At 40.1% G+C, this 27,000-nt stretch overlaps 2 protein-coding genes across 2 annotated transcripts; both read left to right on the forward strand.

Moving 5' to 3' along the window:
• The first annotated feature begins 894 nt into the window (after positions 1-894).
• Positions 895-14,089, forward strand: LOC306831756 (potassium channel subfamily K member 13-like). The gene is made up of 3 exons (XM_079355982.1): positions 895-1,574; positions 8,180-8,967; positions 13,888-14,089. The coding sequence occupies exons 1-3, from the start codon at positions 1,238-1,240 to the stop codon at positions 14,041-14,043; spliced, it is 1,281 nt and encodes a 426-aa protein (XP_079212108.1). The 5' UTR covers positions 895-1,237; the 3' UTR covers positions 14,044-14,089.
• Positions 14,090-19,666: 5,577 nt separating this feature from the next.
• LOC306822004 (26S proteasome regulatory subunit 4) lies at positions 19,667-26,885 on the forward strand. Its single transcript, XM_079340692.1, has 11 exons — positions 19,667-19,716; positions 20,245-20,298; positions 20,785-20,881; positions 21,378-21,502; positions 21,639-21,824; positions 21,951-22,079; positions 22,248-22,344; positions 23,713-23,902; positions 24,205-24,356; positions 24,703-24,857; positions 26,501-26,885. Exons 1-11 carry the CDS (start codon positions 19,714-19,716, stop codon positions 26,633-26,635), a joined length of 1,323 nt encoding a protein of 440 aa, XP_079196818.1. The 5' UTR covers positions 19,667-19,713; the 3' UTR covers positions 26,636-26,885.
• The last annotated feature ends 115 nt before the right edge of the window (positions 26,886-27,000 follow it).

Consider the following 27,000-nt stretch of genomic DNA (forward strand, 5'->3'; position numbering starts at 1 on the left):
GTGTGTGTGTGTGTGTGTGTGTGTGTGTGTGTGTATATATATATATATATATATATATATATATATATATATATATATATATATATAGAATAGAAATTATTCTTTCTTCATAGTCATTTTAACAGTTTAAATTCTTTTGTAGCACTTTTCTTGTTGAAAAATATTTCAAATATGCAAAGACAGGATATTGAAATAACACAATCATTGCTTCTACCAAAGTAAAAGACCAAAACTGTTCTATATGTCATGCACATTGAGCATCGTTAGTAATTCGCCATTCACGCAGAGAGCATTCTGAAGAGGAGCTGGAACACTTGTTGCCGCTCATCATGTTTTAAACCATTATCATACAACCTGTTTAAAAGAAAACAACTTAAAAAGTGTGACCTTCTTCTTTTATGTCCACGCGTCCACATTAAATTCATAGTTTTACAGAAATAGCTCGTTTGTTGTCCCTGTGATGCTGAATAATTTATTTGGAAGCGTCTCTCCGTTTTTGACATTTGCTCACACCGTCCCCGGGTAAGCAAGGACAGAAGCATGAATCCCTCATCAGAGCAACATAAAGGTCAAGCGATATTGATCTCACTATGCAAACGTGCTCTATATTGTCAGAGTCAAACCTCTACGGTCGGTGCCTGAATCAGGTTGAACGATTTCGGGCCAGCTTAGGTCTCGTTTACAGATTCTGCTTTTATGACACTTTGTAAAGGATGAAATCGGGTATTTATAGATGGATTTTACCAAAAACGGCAAGTTAGACCTCGCAATTAGCAATGATGGGACAAGACATGTACGTTCATCCATATATGGAAGGGCAACCTGCGGTGCGTAAAAAGCGCGCACAGGGGTGGGGGCTTCTTTGGAGACATTCTGGAGCGCACAACAGCACGACTGTGCATCCACAGGTCACATCGCGTCTATCTGCTGTTCTATGAGCATCTTAGCACACAGACATAAGAAAAAAAACCCGGTGAACTGAAGATGAAGTGCAGGGTTGTTAACGGACGCAGTTGGAACGGTTCGGACTTTGGCTGTTCATAGAAGCTCATAAGCAAGATGCTTGATCCACAGCCACTGTCAGTTCACTAATTTCTTGCTTAAATAATTTCACCCGACTGCGCAGGACTGTCTATGTCGTTAAATTACCTTACCAACGTTTCTCCCGGAGACTGTGCGTCTTATAGGGAAGCATCATGCGACAGATACCTCTTTGCAGCTGCACCCCGGCGACATAATGGCATGTAGGAGCGGCGGCTGCTGCGGCTCCGGTCCAATAAACGAGGATAACGCGAGGTTCCTGTTGCTGGCATTGTTCATCATCATCTATCTCCTGTGTGGAGCCGCCGTCTTCTCCGCTCTGGAGCAGCCAAAGGAGCGAGAGGCGAAAGAGCGCTGGGCGCTGAGATTTGAGCTCTTCAGCCAGAAGTATAACCTCAGTAAGAAGGACCTAAACAACTTTCTGAAGAACTACGAGGAGGCGAACGTGGCAGGGATCCGCGTGGACACAATCCGACCTCGATGGGACTTCACCGGCGCCTTTTACTTCGTGGGAACTGTGGTGTCAACCATTGGTGAGATAAAGAAATAAACAATTGGACCGGGTGTTTAATGCCATATTTCCTATAGGTAGCTTTCTAATCCAATATTATTATTAATATTTCCAAAGCCAAAATTGAACGTTATTAAAACACAGGTTAATCGTTTTGTGAGTCTGTATTCATCTTTCCTGTAATGTCACTCATTCAATTTCTATAATGTCTTGCATATTTTGGAATCTTTCAAAACATTTAAAAACTCACTGAAGCCTCACACACTAACGCCATCATTAATGACTGTTATGGTCACTCCCTTTATCCTTGTTTATCTTTGTTGAAAAGGGTTCATTTCATAAAACTTGAGCTCAAGTAGGTGACAAACCCAAATATCTTAAGCAAAACAACCTTTTTGACTTTATTTGTATTGTCATAACAGCATGTGATCCAGGGCTGCAGAACTCTAGTGTGTGTTATCATTTCCCCTGGCTGTTGTTTTTGAGATCAATGAACTAACTGTTGAGTCTGAAAAATGTCCAAAAACAAATGGCGAAACATGCCCATCCCAATTTCCCAAGGCTCAAATAGACGTCTGTAAATTGGTTTTTATGTCATCATAACATTTTTTTCAAAAGATCTTGAATAAAATTTAATATGCTTAAAAGCAAATGTTCAACTTTTAAACCAAAAATTCCAATAATTTATCTATCAATATTGTTGCAACTCTCCTCTACTCTTTCTAGTTATAATGGTAATCTTCTGTATGGACCTTTTACACTAGGTGAAAAAAAAAATACAATCTGTCACCGGATTTGTCATCTAGATAACAAGCTTGTCTTTGCCTTGACACCTCCTGTTTTTAAAAGTCTCGTTTACCTCATGACATGATCAGATAGAAATCACAATTTGATTTGTGGTTTTAAAAGGCTCTTAGTATGAAAAGCCCAAATTCTCATCCACTCCATTAAAACAAAAACAAACAAATCATCAGCTGTGTAACATTTCCTGAAAGTGTCGCCTTGAGAGTAGATTCAGTATGTTCAGCATATGCAGAAAAGCAGATATGATAGTTCAAGGTCTGCTTCAGTGCAAGATTTGTTCCTGAGATCAACTTGAGCACTGACAGAGCTTTCTGAGAGCTGGACAAGTATATCTGTGTCAGGCAAAGAGAGAGAGAGAGAGAGAGAGAGAGAGAGAGAGAGAGAGAGAGAGAGAGAGAGAGAGAGAGAGAGAGAGAGAGAGAGAGAGAGAGAGAGAGAGAGAGAGAGAGAGAGAGAGAGAGAGAGAGAGAGAGAGAGAGAGAGAGAGAGAGAGAGAGAGAGAGAGAGAGAGAGAGAGAGAGAGAGAGAGAGAGAGAGAGAGAGAGAGCTGTCCCTCCCACCAACAGCACACAGTGGCAATAAACCTTTTGTTGTCAATCCTGCTGATTCCTACTTTATCCTCCTCTCCTTTCTTACCTTTGTCAGTCATGCCAGGACCTGATGGATAGTGCCATTAAACATCTGGGATGAAAGTGACTTTATTCATGATGACTGAAGGTTTGACAGACCCACTGATTAGATGATTGGCCTGGCCTTTTTCCATTGTAGTGACATGGTGATGAGCAGGAAATTCTGAACTGTGTGAATTTCTCTCATGTTATCGTACAGTGGCTTTAGATTGATATGGATAGAAAGTGGACTTAAATTGTGGGGTTTCCAGCCATTATTTCCTGAATCTACTGACAATTTTTCAAGATGCTCATCTCAAAGAAATATCTCTCCAGTACTGTACTTCTCAACTATCAGCCTTTCCCCTATTTCCTGAAGCTGCTGTCAGAGTAGACTTCATCACGTTTCATCAAGCACCATTGTAAGGTGTGACAAGGGCTGCAGACAACTGCAACATACATTGACGTGCACCCAAATCACTGATCGTACATATACAACTGTGTCTCATACTATCATGAATGTAACCTCATGTAGAGATACTGAGACGCTGTGACCGTTCACCAGACATTCAGGTGTCCAAACTGAACTTAGTATGTGTTCTCATAAACGTCTCTTGTCCGTGTTATCCAACCCTCCCCCCATCCTTTTATTCAGTATGCATTTATCAGAAGGGAAAGCTCCTCACAAACTCATTTTCATAATGCATCCTCAAAGAGAAGCTGTGTGCTTCACAGCAAGGATGTATGCATAGACAAAAGAGATGTTCTTGTGATGCAAGTTCAAAACGTGGATTGTCATGGCTACCTTTCCTTTACTACAACAGTTCAGTGAAAATAATGTTTTTATTCTATATTTAATGAAGAAGCCCCTCATTAGGACATTAGAAAGTACCATCTTCAACAACAGGACTGTGTGTCAGAGTTTGGTTGAATGCATGGATCAGTATGCATGGTTCAGTGTGATCCATTTCATGTGAAGGCTTCATTGTATGGAGAGAGACTGAGAAGGAAAGCTCCATTTTTTTCACCCATTAATTGAAGAAATCAACAACCGTCTGCTCAGTTTACTGTGAAATTTAAGGTAGAACAAATCAGCGTAGTTGCCAGAGTGAGATGAGACAATTGTAGCCTCTGATATATCTGTTTAAAAGCCACCAAAGTGGCAGCATGGGAAGGCACTATTTTTTAGGTATCTCTGGTCTCTGGTAAGTAAAAATCTATTTCTTAGAGACAGCAACGTTAGGTGAGACACAGCTGGAGCTCTTCAGGTCTCTAAGATGGGTTATTAGAATACAACATGAAAAACAGTCACAATGCCTGGTTATCTTTGTAAAAGGGAAAGAACAAGCCAGTGTGTGTTCATGTCATTTATTTAATTCTGACAGGAAAAATTGGACCTCTTGTGGCTACAGGCTTCGTGCACATCAGCTCATACTGCTAGATATTGCATTCAGGTGAAAATTTATGTAACTAAAATCAGTTGAGCTTTTCACAAGTGTTTTTCTCACACACATAAAAAAAACCACAAAAAAAAACCTGTATGCAAATGTATGCGCCTCTGCCAGACAGAGGAGAAGACAAACAGCTTCCAAACCTGCCAGTCCTACAAAATGATTTCCTGGAAACACATTCGGAGATAAGCTCTAAAAATGGCCACAAAAAACAGGTATTTACAACAAGAGATTAAACAAAGTGAAAAGACACAATTGCAGAACTAACGAAAATTATTTCTAAAACCAAAAGGGCAAAACAAAAGCTCATTATTCAGGGGTCTGAAAATTAAACAGGCCACAAAAGGTTCAGAAAGGTCCAACAGAACTCAAGAAAAGTCTTAATCAAAGGAAAGAAGAGTTACTATTCAAAAATCACAAAGAGACACTGAGAGGTAAGAGAAGACAGGAGTGAAGGTACACTGCAGAGGCTGTTTTTGAAATTGCCTACGACATACTACTTTCAAACACAGTATGAAGTACTAACAGCTAACTGTAGTTAGCATAGTTAGTTCATGCTGAAGAGGGATGGTTGATAACTTTTCTGGTCCTATCCCTCATATATGTGTGCATTATTCACAGACAGTAATTTTTCATCCATCAGTGATGTCGAACTTGTTAGACAGAACCATTACGTTTTTTTAGGACAAAGCAATAACAACATAATGGTAAGAGATGAACCAGAACCATCGGACAAGACAGCGTAACCAAACCAAACAGAAAGACAAAAACATCACTGTTCCAGCTTCAGTTTTATTCCTAAAGAATTTTTTTTGTTTGATCATATAGTGATGCATTTCTTGCCCATTAACACAGTCGTTCCAGCGGCTAACACCCTTTTTTTTATTAAGGTGAAGTTTTGCAGTGGTTCTTAGTGGTGGTTTCTTAAATACACAGGTTTCTCTCAACTTGTGTTTGCTTTCTCTAAGATGAAAAAACTCCTGGACACCAAAGTGATAAATTGCTTTGTACATAATTTAAAGAGTTTTGTAGTCAATCAAATCTTAAAATGTTAGTGTTTTAGTTTGATAAATAATCAATTTTCAGTTTTTCTCTAAGTGGTTTTATGTATGATTCGTAAAGCTCTTTTCTGCAGGATGAATATTGGATGTGTATTTGTTTTGTATGTGTTCCCCATACCTCCACACAGTAGGTCATATGAGAAAGTATGAGGAGCAGTACAACATATACAGGGAGGTTTGATTCAGTAGGTCTTTGGCTTTACTTAATATTGCTATTGGTTTGGATATTTTGAGATTCCAACATAATTTGTTGTCTATTAAAACTCCACGAAATTTTAATTCAGACATCTGATTCTCGTTCTCTGCCATTTATCATGAGTTTCTATTCTGTGTTGGGTCATGTTGGGTCATAGTTTTGCTTAAATTCAATGTTGACATATTTTCATCAAAACATTATGTGTTTTTTATTCTTAGTGAAGTGTTTGTTGATGTAGACATCAGCCCCGTAACATTGTTACATTCTCAGAGATAGTCATGTTCAAACGATTAAAAATAGCACTTTGTGTCAAGGACAGATTGGAAATAGGCATACAAAGAAAAGAACCCCACAATTCTTCATTGCTACAACTTCAGCCAGAGATATTAGTTTGATTTAACCCAGCACAAAGGGAACATTATTTCTCTATCAGCGCCGACAAAAGTTTAGAAATAAAAGCTATTTGTCTTTGGGCTATAAGCCAAACACCTGCGTGCAGGGGTTTGTTATAAAACAAACAGAAAGGGGAGTTTTTAATGATGCCATCTAACTGAGTTAGACAACAGAAAACAAGCTTGCATTCGTAGTAAAAAGTCAGGACTGTGCAGCACAACTCCCACCTTGTTAACAGCAGCCATGTTTAAAGATGACAGAGAGCCTGGCACAGATGCACACTGTTTATCTTTTCTGTCATGAAAGGTTTATTTTATTAAACAGGCATAATGATCCATCTAGATCAAATTGAGGGAAGCTAACAAAACAAGAAGGAAAGCAAAACAGATCTATAAAATGTAACTCATTTGGCTTTATTGTCGTGTGCGAAATAAAACTCCAGCTCAAATTATCACCTGGAGAACGACTCTGAATGTTGAGGCAATCTAATCCTCCACAAGAAGCCTGCCCCTGGCACAGTAGCAATTAGTCATTCTGTACAATATGTTTTTTTCAGGATACGATATTTGTCTTTGTTTTCTATGGTATCTTAAATAACTTTAAGATGATAAACCTGTACCAAATCAGTGTTTTCCACAGCATTTGTCATTTTTTAATCCTTGTGAATGAAAGATGATCGTGGATGCCAGACAGGGACATTGCTCGGTTGAGCTATGAGAGTTAAATGAGGGGTGAAAAGAAAAAGGACTGAAATCTGTGCAGTCGTTAGAAAGAGCTCTTTGTCCTCTTTACAGCTGTCATTAACGGGCGTCTAGGTGATCCCATCACAATTGAATTTAGCTTGAAGTACGTCAGGTCTTGCTTGGAATTAGAATGTCTCCCCGCGTGCGTCATGAGCGACCGCTTCTGGTCATTCTTGCTTTAAATGCAAATACATTCACATGTCATTAGATAGACAGCAACCATATGTATATACTTTTAAATCGTGATCTACGCCTACAGCAGAGAGAGTTAGAGAGAGATAGTAGAGAGAGGACGCTCACGTGGAGAAGTGAGATAGGTGAAGCTCATATGGAAAGAGGTGATAACATGACAAACCTTTCTTGATCTTAAGCCTTGTGTTTCCAGGGTTCTGTGGTTTATCACTCAGTACAATACAGTTAAGTCCTGTTATGGTTAAAACTTGATTAAGTCATTAATATTGTCTTTGGTGGGGGGATTTGATTAATTTACGTTAATGTTAACGTTAACGTTAATGTATCTAATCCTCTATAGGTGGTGAAATACCTCCTCTAAGCCAGTAACTTTTGGACCTTCTTCCGGCTGACTTAAGTCACATACCAAACAATCCAATAACAGCATTCAAGCATCGTACTGGTTGTTTGTCGGCCAAGCATTGAAAACTTAACAGCTCCACACATACATTCCCCCTCCAGCACTCGCCATGTTGATACTGTTGTCTATGGTTTCCTCTCAGCTTTCGTCTAAGCGTTCATGCTGTAAGACTTCAGGTCAAAGTGCAGGAACAGAACTGTGGAGCATGTGCAGAGCACCATCGACTGAGGCGTATACATGCAAGACTCAATCGATTCCCCATGCCATTATCTAGGTTTGTTTGTGAGAAATGTGTCCATGTTATGTCAATTTTAGTCGTAGTTACATATTTACATATATTTTAAAAATCAGTTATCTTATATTGTAGTTGTAGCACAAAAAAGCACCTTATAATATGCAGAAGAGCAGGTCAGTATTTTCAATCTTTTGAGAAAGCATCTTTGTTATTGTCTGAGAGGATGTGGGATGGGTTTGAAAGAGAACTCACCTCAAAGAACTCATCTTTCATCTCATCATCTCTGGAATTATCTATTCATTTACTAAGAGCACTGTGTTTTATTTAACGTGTGTATGAGAGGCACTAAGGTATTGAGACTAAGCAATTCTTAAGTGACTGTAAAGCTTTTATGTGAATGATATAATTAACATAATACAGATACACTTAAAATTTCTGTTTGGCTACTTCAGAGCGTTTTAATCCTTATTAGTTCTTTACTTACAAACAGCAACCCTACACTGATTTTAAAAATGTAATAGTCGTGTTTTTATCTACATTTCAGGGTTTGGAATGACCACTCCGGCCACCATTGGAGGAAAAGTCTTCCTCATGTTCTATGGCCTCCTCGGCTGTGCGGCAACCATCCTCTTCTTCAACCTCTTTCTGGAGCGTGTCATCACTGTCATCGCTGTCGTCCTCAAGTCCTGTCACGAACGACGCCACAACAAAGCTGTTCTCCCGCAAAATGGTCGACAGGTCTCTGAGGAAAACAGAGCAGGTGTAGCGGGAGGAAGTGGAGGAGGAAAAGGAGCCGATCTGGCTGGCTGGAAGCCTTCAGTGTACTGCGTCATGCTCATTCTTGGAGTGGCAGCAATCTTGGTTTCCTGTTGTGCCTCGCTTATGTACTCAGCAGCTGAAGGATGGAGCTACCTGGACTCCCTTTACTTTTGCTTTGTGGCCTTCAGCACCATTGGTTTTGGCGACATGGTGAGCAGCCAGCGGGTCGCCTATGAGGGCTACGCAACCACCGTGTATCGACTAGGCAACTTCCTCTTGATCCTGACTGGCGTCTGCTGCATCTACTCCCTCTTCAACGTCATCTCCATCGTTATCAAGCAGGTCCTCAATTGGCTGCTTCGGAGGCTGGAGGCTCCCTGCCGCTGTTGCTTCCCTAGAAGGGGTCACCACCCGCACAGGCACCCCCGACGGAACGTGGTAGCTCCAGGTCACTTGCGAGCTCGTAGAGACCCCTCCATCGAGACTGATGCAATCAACGAGAGCGAGACTGACAATGGGCGCAGGATGTCTGGGGAAATGATCTCCATGAGGGACTTTCTAGCAGCCAATAAGGTGAGAACTTTTAGGTCTGGGACAGCCTGTGGTAATTTCCACCTGTTTAATACAATCATCATGTGTGGTATTACAAAATATTGACTTATCTCAAAGGTAATGAGATGAATGGCTCACGTGAGTAGCAGGAAGAACAAATGGTCTTGTTTCCCTGTAGTCATGTCACCACAGTCATAAACTTATGACCTTATTTAATCTGTTCCATTCGTCGACCTCATCATAAGCTATACTGAATTGTGAATGACCAACCGAGCAGCTTTCCTGCTTGAAATGTCTATGTCTATAACTCCTTATGAACTATATCGTACAGGTAATATATAATTTGACAGCCTATGCTCTGCACGCTTCCTGTTATTGGAACCTCTGGGAATCTGGTCTCAAATATTAAGCAGAAACATGATATCAAAGATAAGATGTTCATAAAGCAAACACACAAATATAAGTCAAATAAACCTTCATAACTGCTGGTAAACCTTGATCCACAAACAGTTTATATTGCTGAGTGGACCATTTTTCTGGTCAGTATGCTAAGCAGATTCCAATAACATTTTGAATGGCATCTGCACAGCTCTGCTTAGTGCAGCAAATAAGTGAGTCTCTGTTTTACCATGAGTTCCAGTTTCATTCTGATAGTGTTTAAAAATACTTTACTGTCCCTATCATATTTAGCATATTTGGATGGAATCCTAAAAGGCACTAGCTAACACTATCAGATGACAACAGATATAGCAGTATGTTCAAACAGTCAATGTACTGTACCATATGAGTAGCAGTGGATTTTTCTTGCATCACACAAAAATATATGTTATCACAAGCGAAGAGGAAGGTAAGCGAAAAGATCCAGATACCAAAAACAGAGCAAACAGATGAGGAGCAGAAAGTCACATAATGAATTAAATCAAAGGGGAAACTGGTTGGTTATATGCAGGAAAGCTGACAGACAAATTAAACAGCTGTGTGAAGTAGACAACAGGCTGGTGAACAGTTGGAATTAATGAGGGTGTGCTAGGCAATCAAACAGGAGGGGAAAAAACAAAGGCAAGGAGCAAAACAGCACAAGACACACAGGAGACTCACAAAAACTAACAGGATCAAAAGTACACATTCACAGAGAGGGAGTTTGGAAACATAAGGGTAGCTTATCACCAAATGGAAAAAGAAAACAAAACTCATCATGACACCAATGCCAGGAAAATGTACAGAAACTGTCATGTACCAGCGAAGTCTTGGTTATTTTCATACTAGAATGGAAGTATGCAGAACAGGCCGTTTCTGTATCTGCAGCTTGTCTGTAAATGAACTGTGTCTGACCACGTCTCTTGAGCATTTTTGCACCATGTCCTATTGTTTACAGTGAGAAGGCAAAAGTCGTAAATTAAAAAAAACTAGTTGAAGAGTCTGATACGTCTGCAGGATCGCCCCACTGAAATTGGAATTCCAACTTTGAACTCTGACAACCTTCAGTAATATGGAGTGACACTCTGACAATAACACTGAACACCATGGTGTTTAAAAGCAACTTTGTCCCTGTTTCTGTAACTTCATTTATTACACAGATAGTATTGTGAAAATTCCTCAGAGGAATTGTTGTCATGTTACTTTAGCCCGCGAAATAGCACATCGTGTTTTGTTATCGCCAGGTATTAGCTAACAAAAAAAAAAAAAAGATACTACTTAGGCGACCATGTTGCTTGCCTGACTTGTTGCCAACTAGCAACTGGAATGCAGTTTTGAGTTCCCGAGTAAATAGAACCCACCAAAACCCATAACTGTGGGAGTGTCATCCATTCAGGGGAGGGGTTACAGCCGTTGGTGATGTCACAGAGGAAAAATCTCCAAACGGCCTGTGTGAGCACACATTTTCTCAAAAGTGAAGCAGGGCATAGAGGGAGGATGGACTTTTCTTACAATGTGGGGTTTGTTGACAGGCTAAGGACACGTATTACTGTTAGAAAAACATTGTGAAGTGTATTGTGCATAAAATGTGGTGTTCAACATCTTTCAATAACTGCTTTCAGAAAATACATGTTAGTAGCAGTGTATTTTTGCTTCTGTTTTTCAGACTACTCACATATTATTTGTAAAACGTGTCTGAACAGTGTGACAGAAAAATGCTAAATAAAAAAGAAAAATATTATTTACACTATATACAAGCAAAATTTCGAACGGCAAAAATCCCACATGAGCGAGCAAGCAAATAAGCAAGCAAACAAAACGCGAGTATTACCAAAATTATCTCCAACAGATGCTCTGTAACCAGGACTAGGCTACTCGAAGGTCGCAAGCAGTCATCTTTTATAACCAAAGGCCCCTCCCCTTGGGTGTTATGACTTACATAGCATTTTTAAACAAAAGATTTTTTCTCATGAAGGTTTTGAAACGTTTTCCTTCCTGTGAATTACTCATCACTAAGTTACACATTTTAATCAATATGAAGATAATTTGAGAAGAACGTTTCATCAGTCAATCATTTCATGTGGCCACATCCGCTTATTTACATTGCGTAAATGGGTCGCCTCTGTTTGGTACACAAATGGGACACAGCAGAGCTCATACCTGACGCCCCAAATGGTAAGAGCTCTATGAATGGATATACATGTATCCAAGAGCTCTCAAGTGTGCACCCTTGGTCACACAATGAAACGGGAAGGAAAATGATGGTGTGGTTTATTGAGTGATTAGGAGCATTGGCAGAGGGAAAAGTTGTGCGTGTTGGTGCGTGTGCTTCCTGCACTCAGAGACAGAGCAGCTCTGTCACAAATACTGGGGATGTTACTCACTGCTATCATCACCTCAACAGCCCTTGTAGCCACTTAAAGGTGTCAATTGTCTATACATTTCCATAACTGTTCCCCTACTTTTCACTGGTAAGAAGAATGAGCATTGTGAGCAGCAATATGCTGCTCACAAGATCTGAATTTGTGCACCTAATTATCACTCTGATTAAGCACCTGAGGGGTCTTGACTGAGGAACAACAGAATGATGCGAGAGTGTCGTAAGGATGAAATTTCAATCCATTAATATACTGTCTATTTTAAGATATACCTACATGCTTTGTTCAAGATAACTTTTAAACAATAGTGTATTTAATTTCACAAATGTCCTCTATGACAATGAGTTTAATGTTAATAACTGAAATCATGTCAGCACTGTACAAGTTGTTCTTGTGCAGAGAGGAATAAGAGAAATGAGGGAGGCAGTCAGAGAGGGACTTGTCAGCTTAACAAGTTAGAGTGTTGCTGCTGCACATTTTCAATCAGCACTAGCCGAATATTGTGCTAATATAAACTGGGAGTATAGCCTTTGGAGTTGTGTTGGTGTTACACTATGACAAATGTCTTTAATACTTGTAACCTCTCTCCAAACATTGACTCATCTTGAGAGATATAGCAGTCTATGTGAGTTGGTCAGATGTATTCAGTAGTGGTTTGTATCTCCTCGTGGGGAGGAGGTGGGCTGCACACTACCGCCCTCTTTTTACAATCCGCCAGCGAACACACATCATATCACAACTTTGTGCAAAGGACATGTCAGGGTTTAAACGTGACTCAGCAAAAATAGCTCCCTATAGTTTGAGTATTCAACAATATGGAGTGACACTCTGACAAACTTTTTTTAAAGCACCCTGTCACAGATAAAACCCTGATTTTTGATTTAGTTTTTTCAAATATATTTTATTTGTTTTTTATTATGTGATGCCTTAGTGTGTTTGTATGTCCTGTCCTGTAAATGTGTGTTTCTATAGTGTGCTTGCTTTTTGTGCAAGGCAAATTCCCCTAGAGGCAATAACGGCTTCATTCATTTTCCAATCTTCATAAATGACTGTTCACTATGAGGATTGGTCACTTCAGGAATAAATACAGCTTGTATCAGACAAACATAAGACTAGTTTGACAATAAAATCAAGATGATAACATATTGATGCTGATGTTGATGATGATTAATCATCACACTTTAAGATAAAACATTTTTAGAAGGGTTCTTTGTTTTAGTTCTTAATAGAAAATTGCTTGACAAAGTTTGCAAACCCAAATCTGTTATTTGCACATCCAGAGTGAGTGAATGGATTTAAGAAGGTGTTGACAGCCACATTAATGTTGACATTGGCTTTCATCTTAATAACTAGTTCAAAGTGACCCACTTTACTTGAGGTCAAGGAAATGATTCATGACTCTGTTCTAATGGTGTAATGACAATGTCAACATTCACCACATGTGACAGGTTCATGATAATCAGGCCTTTTATGACATCTTAATGTCAAGTTGTCATTTGAGACATTGAATGGGTATTTTTACTTGGTTAATGTGAGTTTGTCATAACAAAGACATCAGACTGTCAACTTTGCATTGAGGTGACATAGTTGACAGACTGACAACATTCATGAAGCCTGCTTCATGTTAATGACATGTTGTCAAGTTGTGGTTATGTACACCCCTTCAAATGAAGCGATACTATTGTATTACCAAAGTGAGTGGGTCTTATGTGGAGGATATATATAATTTCACATGTGACTGTACTCATATCACTTATTTTATACCACTCATTTACACGCTTCCATCGGGGGTGCAAAAATGGAAAGGCATCCATACAGCCATGCTGCTATCTGTGCTTTCATTACACACATTGTTTGCTAAACACAATGTTGCACTTCATGGACAATCTGTACACATCCATGTGTATAATGGATGTGTGGGAGAGTTAATTCATGGCTTCTTTCAGTAACACTTAATTAGTATTCATCATCTTTGTTCATTTATAACAGCACAAAAGAAGAAGAAAAAAACCATATGGCCTCCTTCTATCACACCTGCCATGACACCAACACATTGTCTTAATCCTTGTTTCACAGGGTTCACTTATCACTTCCAAACCAAGACTGCAAAATGTTTCCACATCTGTTTGTTTCTGTATCTCTGCAGGTGAATCTGGCTATTATGCAGAAGCAGCTTTCCGAGATGGCAATCGGGCACCCACGCCAGTCCAGCTCCAGTACGCACCAGAATGGTTTCTCAGGAGGGGTGGGTGCCCTCGGCATCATGAACAACAGGCTGGCAGAGACCAGTGTGGACAGATAGGGGAAACAGCGTGAATCCTGTCAAAAGGGTACGAAAGACTTGCAGGGTGGGACAGATGTAGAGAAATTGATCCCCCCCCCCCCCCCCCCCCCCGAAGAAAATCCAGGGGGTGATCAAGCATGAATTCATGAATACATATTTTCCATCATCGAGCAAGCTGACCCCCGAGCAAGAACAGAGGAGACTCAAACTCTCCTCTCTGACAAGAACATGACGACATGAAAGATGCATGATAGTGGGCTGAAGCATCACATCTGGACCACGCTCAGTGTTGAAATGTTCCCCTGTGAGAAATCCAGTTTCCATGGTGATATAAAAAAATATTGTGCCTAGAGCTCTTGTACCCAAGCCTTAAAGACATGATGGACTTTGTGCTACTTTTCACCAAACCGCTTCACTTAACTTCCACTCACCCACAGTACTTTAAAATACTCCTCTACAGCTCCATCCATGTCCACGCTGTGTCTGTATTTAATGAAGAAGAAATGGCTTTAATAAAATGCTTGATTCTTGGCTGCGTGTCTTGCACTGGTTATTATTATTTAGAGGTGTCCTTTAGAAAACAACACACACAACCCCATTCATTGTTAAGTGACATAGCATAATCTTCAATGCAGAATACAATGAATGCATTGTATTGCATTTGATTTATGCAATTCATGACAAATGTTTCACATCTTTATTCAGCAGTAGCAGTACCTCTATCTCTGGTGTTGTTCTTTTCTATAGTGACAATAAACTTTTTCTTCCACCAACAGAAAGCTCATTACAAGCCGAACAAACCAATCCATAGTTGAATAGCTGCTGCACTGCGTCTCAGATGAAACCTGCTCTGCGAGAGTGCTATTTACTATGAAGCTTGCTGCGCATTGTAACCAAGCAAAGATGCAGGCACTTCACACTCTGATTAGGTCCAGGCCTTTAGGTGATTGGAATCGACATAAATGCAGAGACAACAAGTCAATCCAGAGGGAATTTATTTCTTGTTTTCAGCCCAGTGTGAAGTTTACATTTTTTCTAGTCTGGTATTCACTGTGCAAAAAAATAGCATGAGATTGCTGAGGGATTAACTCCTGTGACACTAACAAGAAGCCAAGAGAGAGAACAACTTGTTGACACTAAGTAAGGCTTGTTTCAAAGTGAGGCAACTTCATTATGCGTGCATCTGAGATGAAATGACATGGTGAGAATTCTCCAGACTTCATGACATTCTCAGCATAGCACCATAGCAACACCACAAAGATGTGCAATTATATTTGTTTAGAACTGCCGGGGTTGGGTTTCAGGAGTTTAAAGAGATCTTTATGTGAGTCGTCTGTTGTGAAATCCTTTTTATTTCACAGCACAAACTGAGAAGGAGGAGTTGAGCTCCAGACGGCAATTAATAAAGCATATATGCAAGGTATAGAAAAAAGGGAAAGCATTTGAATTCACCTCTTCAAAGTGATTTTGCAGTCAGGATTTGAGCTGGATGTAATGCATGAGAGACTGTACAAGCTTCAGACTTGTACAGTTTGTACCTCTGTGTGTGTCTTTCTGGAAGAGGTAAACTGAGCTGTAATTACAGCAGAGCGTGACACTTTTTTTTTGCATTGAGACTTGATAGAAGTGTTGTTTTTGGAGACTTTAGAAAGTCAAAAACACACAAGCAAGGAGACCCTGAACTTTTGACCAGCTGGCATCCATCAAGCAAGAATGGAAAAGTGGTCCACCTTTAAAATTTCAGAAATCCATCAACTCAGATCCTAAAACGCTAACAGAAGAAGTTAGCAACAGAGCTGTAAACATGAGCTTTTCACAGGTTTGAAAAAAACATTACTGCATCAAATTCAAATTGAGAAGAAAAAAATGACATTCCTCAGTTTCAACATTTGATATGTTGTCTTTGTACTAGTTTAAATTAAGAGACTTCTGTGTTTTGCGTATCACATTGTGTTTTCACATATACCGGTACACATCGTCCTAACTTTCTTGGAAACAGGGTCGATGCTAACTGCCTGCACTGTTAACTCAATATCATGAACCTTTATATATAGAGCACCTTACAGTATGTTTGTCCATTTACTTTCAGAGGTGCATAGATCCCTCTATGAGAAACAGCGGAAAAAAAAAAAATATATATAACAGGCAGAAACCTCCAGTGAGACTTGGCTTTACTGGAGCACAATAGAGTTAAGGGTAACGTTCAAATAAAGTGACCAGATTTAGGAAGTAAAAACTGTGACATTAACCTTTGGTTGGTCTTCCATTCATCAATGAAATGTCCGCTACCACAGTCACTAACACACGTTTGGATTATAATAAATAATAATAAAAATACATTTTGTTTGTAAAGCACTTTACATTTTAAAAAAAAAAATACGAGAATGCTTTTTTTTTGATTGAGCAGCATTACTTTTGTCTAGATAGATAGATAGATAGATAGATAGATAGATAGATAGATAGATAGATAGATAGATAGATAGATAGATAGATAGATAGATAGATAGATCGATACTTTATTGATCCCGAGGGAAATTCAAGTAAGTCTAAGTCTATATTTTAATTTTCTAAATGAAAAAAAAAAATACGGACTCATCCTTTCCTTACCTTTCCTCCTCTATCTCTCTCTCTCTTCCTCTCATCCTCCCCCTCTTCTTTCTCTGTATCTACCTGGCTTAGAAAATGTCTGTGGTGATGTTGTGGACTCACTTGAAGTGTGTCAGCTTAAGCAGATGAGTTTGCAGCCGAAATCTTTCAACAGTGGTTATATTGGACACTGGCTTGCAACAAGAAGCTGACTTTTCTTTATTAGTCTAAAATCATCTTATATGAAATTACGAGTATGTATTTAAATACATTAAAAGACATACAAAATGTTGACAGACTTTGCTACAATAAATACAGTAGCTTTAACAGACCAGACAAATAGACTATTCTATGCTATGCTGATTTTTTTATTGACTTCAGTCCTTCTTTCAACAGTGGTCATAATCTTCAAATCAGTGGTCACTGGTTGACAATTAGAAGCCACTTCATTCTTCATTAGTCTACAACCAATGACCCACAGTTTTTAAAATTACTTTCGTTATCGAGCTGCAAGCAAGCTGGTTGTGATATGTAATTAAAATAGAGTGTCAGGTTTTCAGGAGACAATGAGTAGATTGGTTTAGCTTTGACTCACTTATTAAAACACTTCTTAAGAATATATTGAGCTCTTCTATGCTTTCATCTTCAAGACAATATCAGTTACTGGTAAAATACTTGAACTTGTATTCAGTTTTTTTTTGTCTTCTAACTATTCAAGACGTTTTTACAGCACAGGTCACCCTTAACCCCTTCACACACTGATTGTAAAGACTGCTATGTAAAGTGTCCATCAGTACACCAAAGGACAAGAATTCAAATCTGCCTTGCCTTCCATGTATTTAACAACCTCTTCTAATATCTCAGAAACACATTTAGGAAGTCAGTAAAATAAAAGTAAAAGGGAGAAAATAACAGGCAAAAAGAATTCTTCAGTTACTGTTCTGCGATTTTTTTTGTGCAAATGAATAAAACTGACTAAAATATCTTGATTCTTGCAGCCCCCGCTCTTCTCTATGGAGACAATCCCAGACAAAATGTAGATTCAGGTTGATGCACACATTTACACGTACACACAAAATCACACAATCAGGAACATAGACAGACAGACAGACACACACACAGATTTACACATGCAAATTAGCTAAACAGAAAATGAGAATATGCCAGAGAAGCAGCGCCTGGTAATTATTGCTTTGAACAAACCTCTGTGTGTTTCTTTCTGTTATTGTGTTGGTGTGTGCACACGTGTGTGTGTGTGTGTGTGTGTGTGTGTGTGTGTGTTTTTTATCTTTTTTATTTAATATACTTTATTCGTCCCCATGGGGGACATTCTGGTTCGCACTGGTTCTGACACACACAGGCCTGAATCACACACATGCACAAACAGGACCTGGGGACATGCATTAATGGAGAGATATCAGAGTGCGGCGGCAGCCCCCACTGGAGGAGTCCCCTGAGCTCGTGGGAGTTCAATGCCTTGCTCAAGGGCAGTGCTCGAGACGTGGCCTCGCACCTCTCCAGGTACTATACCAACTTCCATATTTTGGTCCGCATCTGGACTTGTGTTCCCCGAGCAGTCGCTCAGTGCTGTAGTGGAGTTTGACAGATACAGACATACAGAGACTCTTTGTTCAAGCTTTTTTTAGAGTCATGACTACTCCCAGAGAGTGACTGACGCCAGTGTGATATCCACAGAGGTGGAGACAATTGGAAACACACTCAAATGGAACACCCATGTGGGATTTTACAATGAGGCGGATTCTGCTGTGCTGCAGATGTGGCCTCAGTGTTACCTCACCATTATGGTTCAGCAGGAATCATTGTAGGTGTCTAATAACTTAAAGGTGTTTATTTTTTGTTGTATTTTCAAAAGGTGTAAAAATCTGTTCACACGACCTGAGAAGAAACATTATGAATGTGTGGGTACATAAATGTTTATAAATGTTTTATAAAAATAATAGTAACATAGCTATTTTAAAAAAGCTTAAATATCACAGTGTTGGAAATTAGCTACACAAATGAAGGCACTCCCTCTCAATAAGCTTAATTCTGTAAGGACTTAATTGGGTTGGGAGGCATGCACTGTTAATGCAATATGCATAATAATTGATTAGCCATGTGTGTAATGGAGGAGGGAAAATAGTCTCTGTGAAAACCAAAGCGGTATGATCCAGGTTGATCATGATGATAGTTGTGAGTGAATGCAGAAAAAAAATCACATGATTAAATCTTTTTTTATCCACCTTACTATTAAATAAACAGGTCAAGACCTTGTGCTGTTCATTAAGTCCGAAGGGAAACTTTGTGTCTTTAACCTGAGGGTTTATGTTTACTTGGCTTAAACCACATGAATTATTTCATTCATCTTCAAGGAATATAAAGAACTAACTTTGTTTGTTAGGGAAAAACACAAGAAAGAGTGACAGTTTTTTTTTTAATGCTATACCCAGTCAATGAACCATCTGTTATAACTTGCAATGACATGCAAGTAACCATGGCAACGTATGTTATGTGATGTCCACAATAATGTGTTTATATAATAAATGATGACAATCGCTTTAGAACCACGTACAGTGAACTACTCCAGTTAAATTAGTCTGTTATTTCTCATTAAGTGCAAATAACTGTTCAGGCTCAAATTGTTCCCTCAAAGGTGCCATGGTAAAAGAAACAGCTCATAAAATATATTGTACCACAATAGGTTATAGTTTAATACAATTGCAGATACAAGTGTTTTTACATGTTCCTGTCAAATCTTTTAAATAAAGATGGCTGCCACTTTAATTCGTTGCCATTATGCATTCCTCTCTTTCTGGTTAAAACATTAATCCATGCTTGAATTATTAATGAAAACCTCATGTTGCTTCAAAAAGTAGCCTGCTGATGGGATCTTGAAACCTTACAGTGGGCTAATAACCTACAAAAAAAAATAAACGTGTCCGAAAAGAGGAGAAAAGAAACGTAAATAGAAGTAAGCTAATGATCAGTGATTGGCTTGACAGAGGCTTGATCCAGCGACAAAACTAGATTTTGTTAGTTGGATGATTTTTGGACCTTCGAGTAGCCGTACCTGCTGACGTCATTAGACAGCGACAAGTAACAATGGTAAGTGAGCAAGCAATTTTCTCTTCGGCTCGTATGTTTATTTTTCAAAAACCTTTTTTATTGCGAATAAAACACAATTTGTAGGCCCTGGAACTTCAACAATCACATTAAAGTACAGTTTCACGCGGCTTTATGTCATATGGTTTTTTGATTTTAAAAGAAGAATTAAAAGAAGATAAACAGCCTGTTAGCCGAGGCTAGCAGGGTTAGCAGGCGCTATGCTAGCTCTCATTAGCAGAGTCATCCCTGCCGAAGGAACAGTTTCTTCGTTAATCTATTTAAATATTTAATCTGTTTTAATAGTTTTTCTCTTAGGTGTCGACTTCGGTTTCACATAGTTTGTCTCTTCAACAACACTAGTTGACAGGTTAAATTTTGCTAACTGTGTTATGATCAGCTCGACAAACCAGAAGGATAGGCTGCACTGGCAGCTTTTTTTTCTTTGAAATGTGTATAATTTTAAGTAATTAATTATATGTGTATATATATATATATCTATCGGTGTGTGTTTGTGTTTTGTTTCTGTAGGGTCAAAGTCAGAGTGGGGGTCACGGTCCAGGAGGAGGAAAGAAAGATGACAAGGTGAGAGTGACACAGCTGAAGTTTATTATTTAGACTGACTATGTGTTATTGTTTATGTGACTCATTATTGTTAGTCCTACCTTAATATTATTAGTATTGTTGTTATATTAAGGTGTAGTGAGTGTGTGTCATGACGTTATTTATATAAGGTCTCTATTATATTATTACATATTAAATGTGAAGGTCTGAGCCTGCTCCTTTGTCACATGCTATGTACAAACTCACCGACAGCAGGTTTTCTACAACACTGTGACTAAAATCAGTCTTTTACTGTGTAAAGTTGATTATTGTGAAGAGCTATTGATGTGAAGAGCTATTGATGTCAAGATTTAAAAAAGAATGCATCGATATAGACGTGTCTCGCTATGTTGCTACACATTAAATGTTATTGTTAAACATTTAAAAGTTATTAAGATGCTGACTTTTACGATTTGTTTAGCTCATGTTCCTTTCTCACTATTTTTTATTTTTTTTTGCCTATTTAAGGATAAGAAAAAGAAATATGAGCCTCCAATTCCCACCAGAGTTGGCAAGAAAAAGAAGAAGACCAAGGGACCGGATGCTGCCAGTAAACTACCTTTGGGTAAGGATGTGAAAAGTAAAAAGGAAAGTTCTCAATTCCTGTTTTCTCTGTGATGGTAGCTCACTCGTTACAGCGCTGTGATGAAGCTCCACTGTCATAAAATAAAACAATTGATACAACTTCATATCTTGGTCTATGTATTCTCATCGCGTTGCAGACAAAGGAGAGAGCATAGCAAGAGCTGCACACATGCATGCACACACACACAGAAGATATGTTCTTAGGTTTCCTGCTTCCCTGTGATGTGTTCCGCTCATGCAAATCATGTTATGTCTTTTCTCTGCATCTTTTATTTATTACATTTAAAAAAAAACTCAGGACTGCCTTGCTGGGGTAAAACACTGCTTGCCACATTTGTAGTGGATTCTGTCCTATTTCGTCGTTGTATCACTACCTCCTTCTTACACAGACCTGCTTTCTTACTGTACATCGAAGACATTTTTTTTTTTATTATTATTAACAGCCTGACGTTTGTTTGCACACATTTGTTTTTCAGTCACTCCTCACACTCAGTGCCGTTTGAAGCTGCTGAAACAAGAGCGCATCAAAGACTACCTCCTGATGGAGGAGGAGTTCATCAGAAACCAGGAGCAGATGAAGCCTCTGGAGGAGAAACAGGAGGTCAGCCCATGTTACATCACTTGCTTCTGTGCTGCATTTCAGTTTATCAAAATAATGCAAGTCTTTGTAAACTGTTGTCTCATGAAGGACCAAAACTTCTCAGACTCAAAGTCTCCTGCTCTGTGGGTTTTTTTAGGAGGAGAGGTCTAAGGTGGATGATCTGCGTGGAACCCCAATGTCCGTGGGCACTTTAGAGGAAATCATTGATGACAACCATGCCATCGTTTCCACCTCGGTGGGATCAGAGCACTACGTCAGCATCCTTTCGTTTGTGGATAAAGATCTGCTGGAGCCTGGCTGCTCTGTTCTGTTAAACCACAAGGTGATTTTTCAGCAGGAGTTCTTCATTTTTAACCATGAGGCAAAGCAAGTCTCCTACGACTACTGCAAACATTGTAAATCAAGTTTGTAACGTGTGTCGCTCCTGGGATGTGCGTGTAACTTGTAGGTTCATGCTGTGATTGGGGTGCTGATGGACGACACTGATCCCTTGGTAACAGTCATGAAGGTGGAGAAGGCCCCTCAAGAAACCTACGCTGACATCGGAGGACTGGACAATCAGATCCAGGAGATCAAGGTACATCTCAGATATCTTAACACCACCTCACATGGCTGGAGAAACTATTAGCATAAAGAAATACTTTGCTTCTCATCTGATTAAAGACATGCCAGTGGTTGTTGCTGGTTTATTTTTTTCAGTCCCTGGGTGCTGAGGCTGATTTCATTTTCATGTCATTTTAAACAGGAGTCAGTGGAGCTGCCTCTCACACACCCAGAGTATTATGAAGAGATGGGCATCAAGCCGCCTAAAGGAGTCATCTTATATGGAGCACCTGGCACAGGTAAAGTCTTCTAACAGAACTAGTTTTCAAATATGTGAAACCTGACTTGAAAGTAGTATTCCCTGGTCCAGGTATGCACGGCATGAATTGAGGTTGAATTTCAGATGAATCATTTGAGCCTAGCTGCTGAGCAGTATACAATGAGGTCAAAGTGCTCATCGTGTCCCAAACATCTCCTGACGGGTCAAATTCATTCTGGTATGTCAGACATCATACTCTTGTAAAGTGAACGCAGAGCCAGGAGGCAACAACACGCCTCTTTTTCTTAAATGTGCTCTCGCAAAAGTGTCTGAAAGCTCTGAAGAGTTAAAAGAACTTCATCCCGGTTAAATGAGACTGTTTGAGATTTTTCCAAACCGACTTGGTGCTTGGTACGGTTATCTGCAGAGTTTGCACGGTTAATGTTTGAACTTTGGATGGCGTCGCAACAAATGAGGAGACGTTCACCGTCTGCTGAGAGTGGGACAGGACGGAGTGTTTAAACGGACGCTGCAGGTGTTTTCTGCTCTCTCAGTTTTTACGAGTTACTAACAGACCTCTCACCTGTTGTGATAACAGGAAGGAGAATTAAACTTTGATATAAAGCGGAGGGAGGCGATGATATCAGCGAGGTCCGGACCTCGGTTGTTTAAAAAAAAAAAAAAAGTTTTTGAGCGGATTAATGTCCATACATTAGTACCCATGCGTGCTGCTTAAAGTAGGCCTAATGTTCTTTCTACTCTGGTTTAGTGTGTAGCAGGCAGGTGAGAGTCAGTAACCATGGTGACTGTCTCTATCACTGTATAAAATGTAGGCCTACCTGATGAACACTAAAATAGATAAAAGACACAAACAGAGGACACAAGATTTAAATCCTGACTCTAAAGTGGATCAGAAAAGCCTCGAACTGTGGGCGAAGATGTTTCTGAGTGAAACCTCCAGACCCGCCTCTCAAATAGACAAAAATGATCTGCACAGTTTTTAAAATAAAATAAAAAAATTGCATCGAACCATGGGGAACACGTTCAACAAAGTCAAGCTGTTCGTTTTTAAAGATCTAAGTTAGAAGATTAAGTTTGCGACTGGGGCTCAGCGGTACAGTTGGTCGGGGGTTCAATCTCCTGCAGTCTCATGTTGAATGGTCCTTGGGCGATACACTGAACCTCTGATTGCCCCCACTGCTGCGTCAGATGAGTTGGTACTGACAGACACTGAGCAACCTCACCATTAGTGTGAAACAACTAAGTCCAATTTTAAAGTTCATATATAAAGACATAGTAGAGTTGTGAACAGAGTCTCTAATGGAGCGACTATTAGAGCTTCTTCCCTTTCCATGCCTAGCATGTTTTTGTGGTGAGGTGTTAACAGTTCTGTTCCCTCATGTGCCAGGTAAGACGCTGCTCGCCAAGGCCGTAGCCAATCAGACGTCAGCCACGTTCCTGCGCGTGGTGGGCTCGGAGCTGATCCAGAAGTACCTGGGAGACGGGCCCAAGCTGGTCCGAGAGCTGTTCAGGGTGGCAGAGGAGCACGCGCCCTCCATCGTCTTCATCGACGAGATCGACGCCATCGGCACAAAGAGGTACGCATGACCCCGTGCTCCTCCCTTAAACTCTCACAGCGAGCGGAGGGAGCGTGTCACCTGCTGCGCCGAGGAGTCAGGAATAGATGGCGAGGTGTCGGATTAGTCTGTGAGATATCACAGGTTTATTTTTAGGCAGCAGGTGACGGAACACGTCGGGTAACTTTTTATCAGCAGCGAGCTGAAAGGACTCTTACTCCTGGAGAAAATGTCAATTCACTGCCAATGTCCCGCCGAGCGAGGAAAAAAGCAAGACGTGCCGGTCGAGTAATGAAGATAAACGTGTGTGTGTGTGCGCTCAGGTACGACTCGAACTCTGGAGGGGAGAGGGAGATCCAGAGGACGATGCTGGAGCTGCTCAATCAGCTGGACGGCTTCGACTCTCGGGGAGACGTCAAAGTCATCATGGCCACCAACCGGATAGAAACTCTGGACCCCGCCCTCATCAGACCTGGTCAGTGAGACTCACTGTTTCCTGTTGTTGACGACTGAGACAACCAAAGACTCAACCTTGATTTAAGAAAAACATGTTTTGGCTATTTTCAATGTCATAATGTCTCGACCTTTTGTTGGAATAAAAAAAACCTAAAAAAAAATCGAGGACTTGCAGCACTAGTTTAACAGAAGAGTTTTCATGAAGCAGCAGTCAAAGCCGTTTGAATGATTAAAATGTGATAAATGAAGTGAACAGCGTTTGATCAGTTGGCTCCGTACGAGGTCTCTCAATCTCATTTGGCAGAAGGACATTTCTGACAGTTTCTCATGTGTTTTTCTTTTTTCTTTTTCTTCCTCCCACTCAGGGAGAATCGACCGTAAGATCGAGTTTCCTCTGCCAGATGAGAAAACCAAAAGGAGGATCTTCCAGATCCACACCAGCCGCATGACAGTAGCGGATGACGTCACCCTCGATGACCTTATCCTGGCTAAGGACGACCTATCAGGAGCAGACATTAAGGTCAACAGAGACACTCATTAATTTATAGATTTGACCACATTACATGCAACAGCTTCGGTCGAGAGAGAGAGACTTCCCGTCATATAAAGGGTTAAAGGCAGCAATTAATTCGTTGCTTAAAAAGTTTGCTTCGCCTCCTGCAGAAAACGCCCTTTTTTTTTCTCTTTCTTGAAGGCGGATCATCTTCACAAAATGTTTTCTGCTTCTTCCAGAAACATTTTCAAACATTTTTTCATCATTTGGAATTTCTGGCAATAGATTTCTCAAGCCTAAAAAAAGACCAGAACGCAGAGAAAACAGACTCTGAGCCATCGTCTCTCACGAGATGGATGAAGATGAATAACTGTTTAAACCGTTCTAGAAAGTGAAGCAGGATCCAAATACTTCTGACCGTTTAGTTTCAGCGTGCCTCAGACGCCAAGAGAGATGGTCATTCATTTTATTTAATTTTTAAATTTTTATTATTTTCTTTAGTCGTATTGCAGGAAAACAAATATTGCGATGCAAGTTCTGACCAATGTCGTGCAGCCCTCGTGTTTATTTCTTTTCTTAATGTGCTTCAGTCTGTTTGTGGCTCGACTATCAGACTGGTCAGCAGAAGGTTTGTTATTGTAGCATCATGACTGTTTAATAGTCCGCCTTCAGCTTTCATCGAGCCAACTCTGCTGCCCTCATGTGGCAAGTGGCAGAATGACACTTTAAGAGTTTCTGCTGAGTGGATGGCAGCATCAACACTTTCCTGTTGCGAGAGAGAGAGAAGGTTTAATGGGGATGGCCGGTATTGAAAAGTAAAGAGGAAGTCTTTAATGTCAGTTTGTATTCATGGATACATTTTTAAAGTCAAGCAGAGTTTTCTGAGACTCTGTTTTGATTCTCAGATGAAATGTTGAGATATGTTTCATTGACACAATGCTTTGGATCAGAACAGAAGGATTCAGGAGGATCTCATAATGTTGTGACACTTTTTTATTTTTGTACTCAATTTTTTAAAAAAAGAACATAGTTCTACTGTACAGGGTGAAAAAGAAACAACCCTGTTGACAATAGCTGAAGAGGAGTGGCGTCTGTTGACGACCGTTGCTGCGGTGACGGTGCTTTGTTTCAGGACATCATTATCACAGTGTTGCTGTGAAGAACAGAATCATTCTCATTAAAGTCCCAGATTTGATTTACAAGTTGAGACCTCGAATCGATGTTTGCTGGTTTCGCACAGATCTTCTCTTACTCACACTCACTCCCGACGATCTTAATCTAGGATCAGTTTCTACGACGTGTTTTTAGAATCGCTTTCAAGTTGTTTTAGTTGAGCAGCTTTCAGTCCATCTCTAAATCCAGCTTTGCCAAATCGATTGAATGTCTTATTTGTTGTACTTTATTTAAAACAGTTGTTTACAATGAAGCTTTTTTTCTTTTCTGTTCCCAGTCGGTCCTGTTGAGCAGGACGCTAAACACACAGTCTGACTAAATGACAACACAAAGCCCATCATTGTTACAGCGCCTTCTTGTTCCCACTGCATTCATCAGAATGAGATCCCGCAATCTGTCGACCTCATGTGCCCGTCGTTCTCCCCTGCAGAAGCCTTTGTCAAAGCGGTTGCCTGTCGTTGTTTACATGCTCTCCTCTTCCTCTTCTCCCCCTCCAGGCCATCTGCACAGAAGCCGGCCTCATGGCTTTGAGGGAGCGCCGTATGAAAGTCACCAACGAAGACTTCAAGAAGTCCAAGGAAAACGTCCTGTACAAGAAGCAGGAGGGCACGCCGGAGGGCCTTTACCTCTAACCTCCAAACCTTTCCAGATCCCTCACTTTCACCTCTCCCTCACTCCTTATCTATCGCTGTGTGAAAGAGAAGAGGCCGCAGCTGAGTTGTCTGCCTCCCCCAGAGAGAGTTTTGATATATTTTGTGCATGTATTGTCCGGCTTATCCCACTCTCCTGTTACCGTTATGTTTAAAGACAATAAATAAAAAGGCAAAAAAAGAAAGTTACAGTTTGCGATGTTTTGTTCCCTAAATAAATAACTCAGAGTGATGCTCGTCTTTTTTTTTTTTTTATCTTTATTTGTTGGGTTGGTTTTTTTTTTGCTCCCAGCAGCACCCTCTCAAATCTTGTTTGCACAGAGGCAGCATCTGTTGATGTTGCTTCT

The sequence above is a fragment of the Symphodus melops genome, assembly GCF_947650265.1.
Source record: "Symphodus melops genome assembly, chromosome: 1".
In the NCBI taxonomy this organism is placed as follows: domain Eukaryota; kingdom Metazoa; phylum Chordata; class Actinopteri; order Labriformes; family Labridae; genus Symphodus; species Symphodus melops.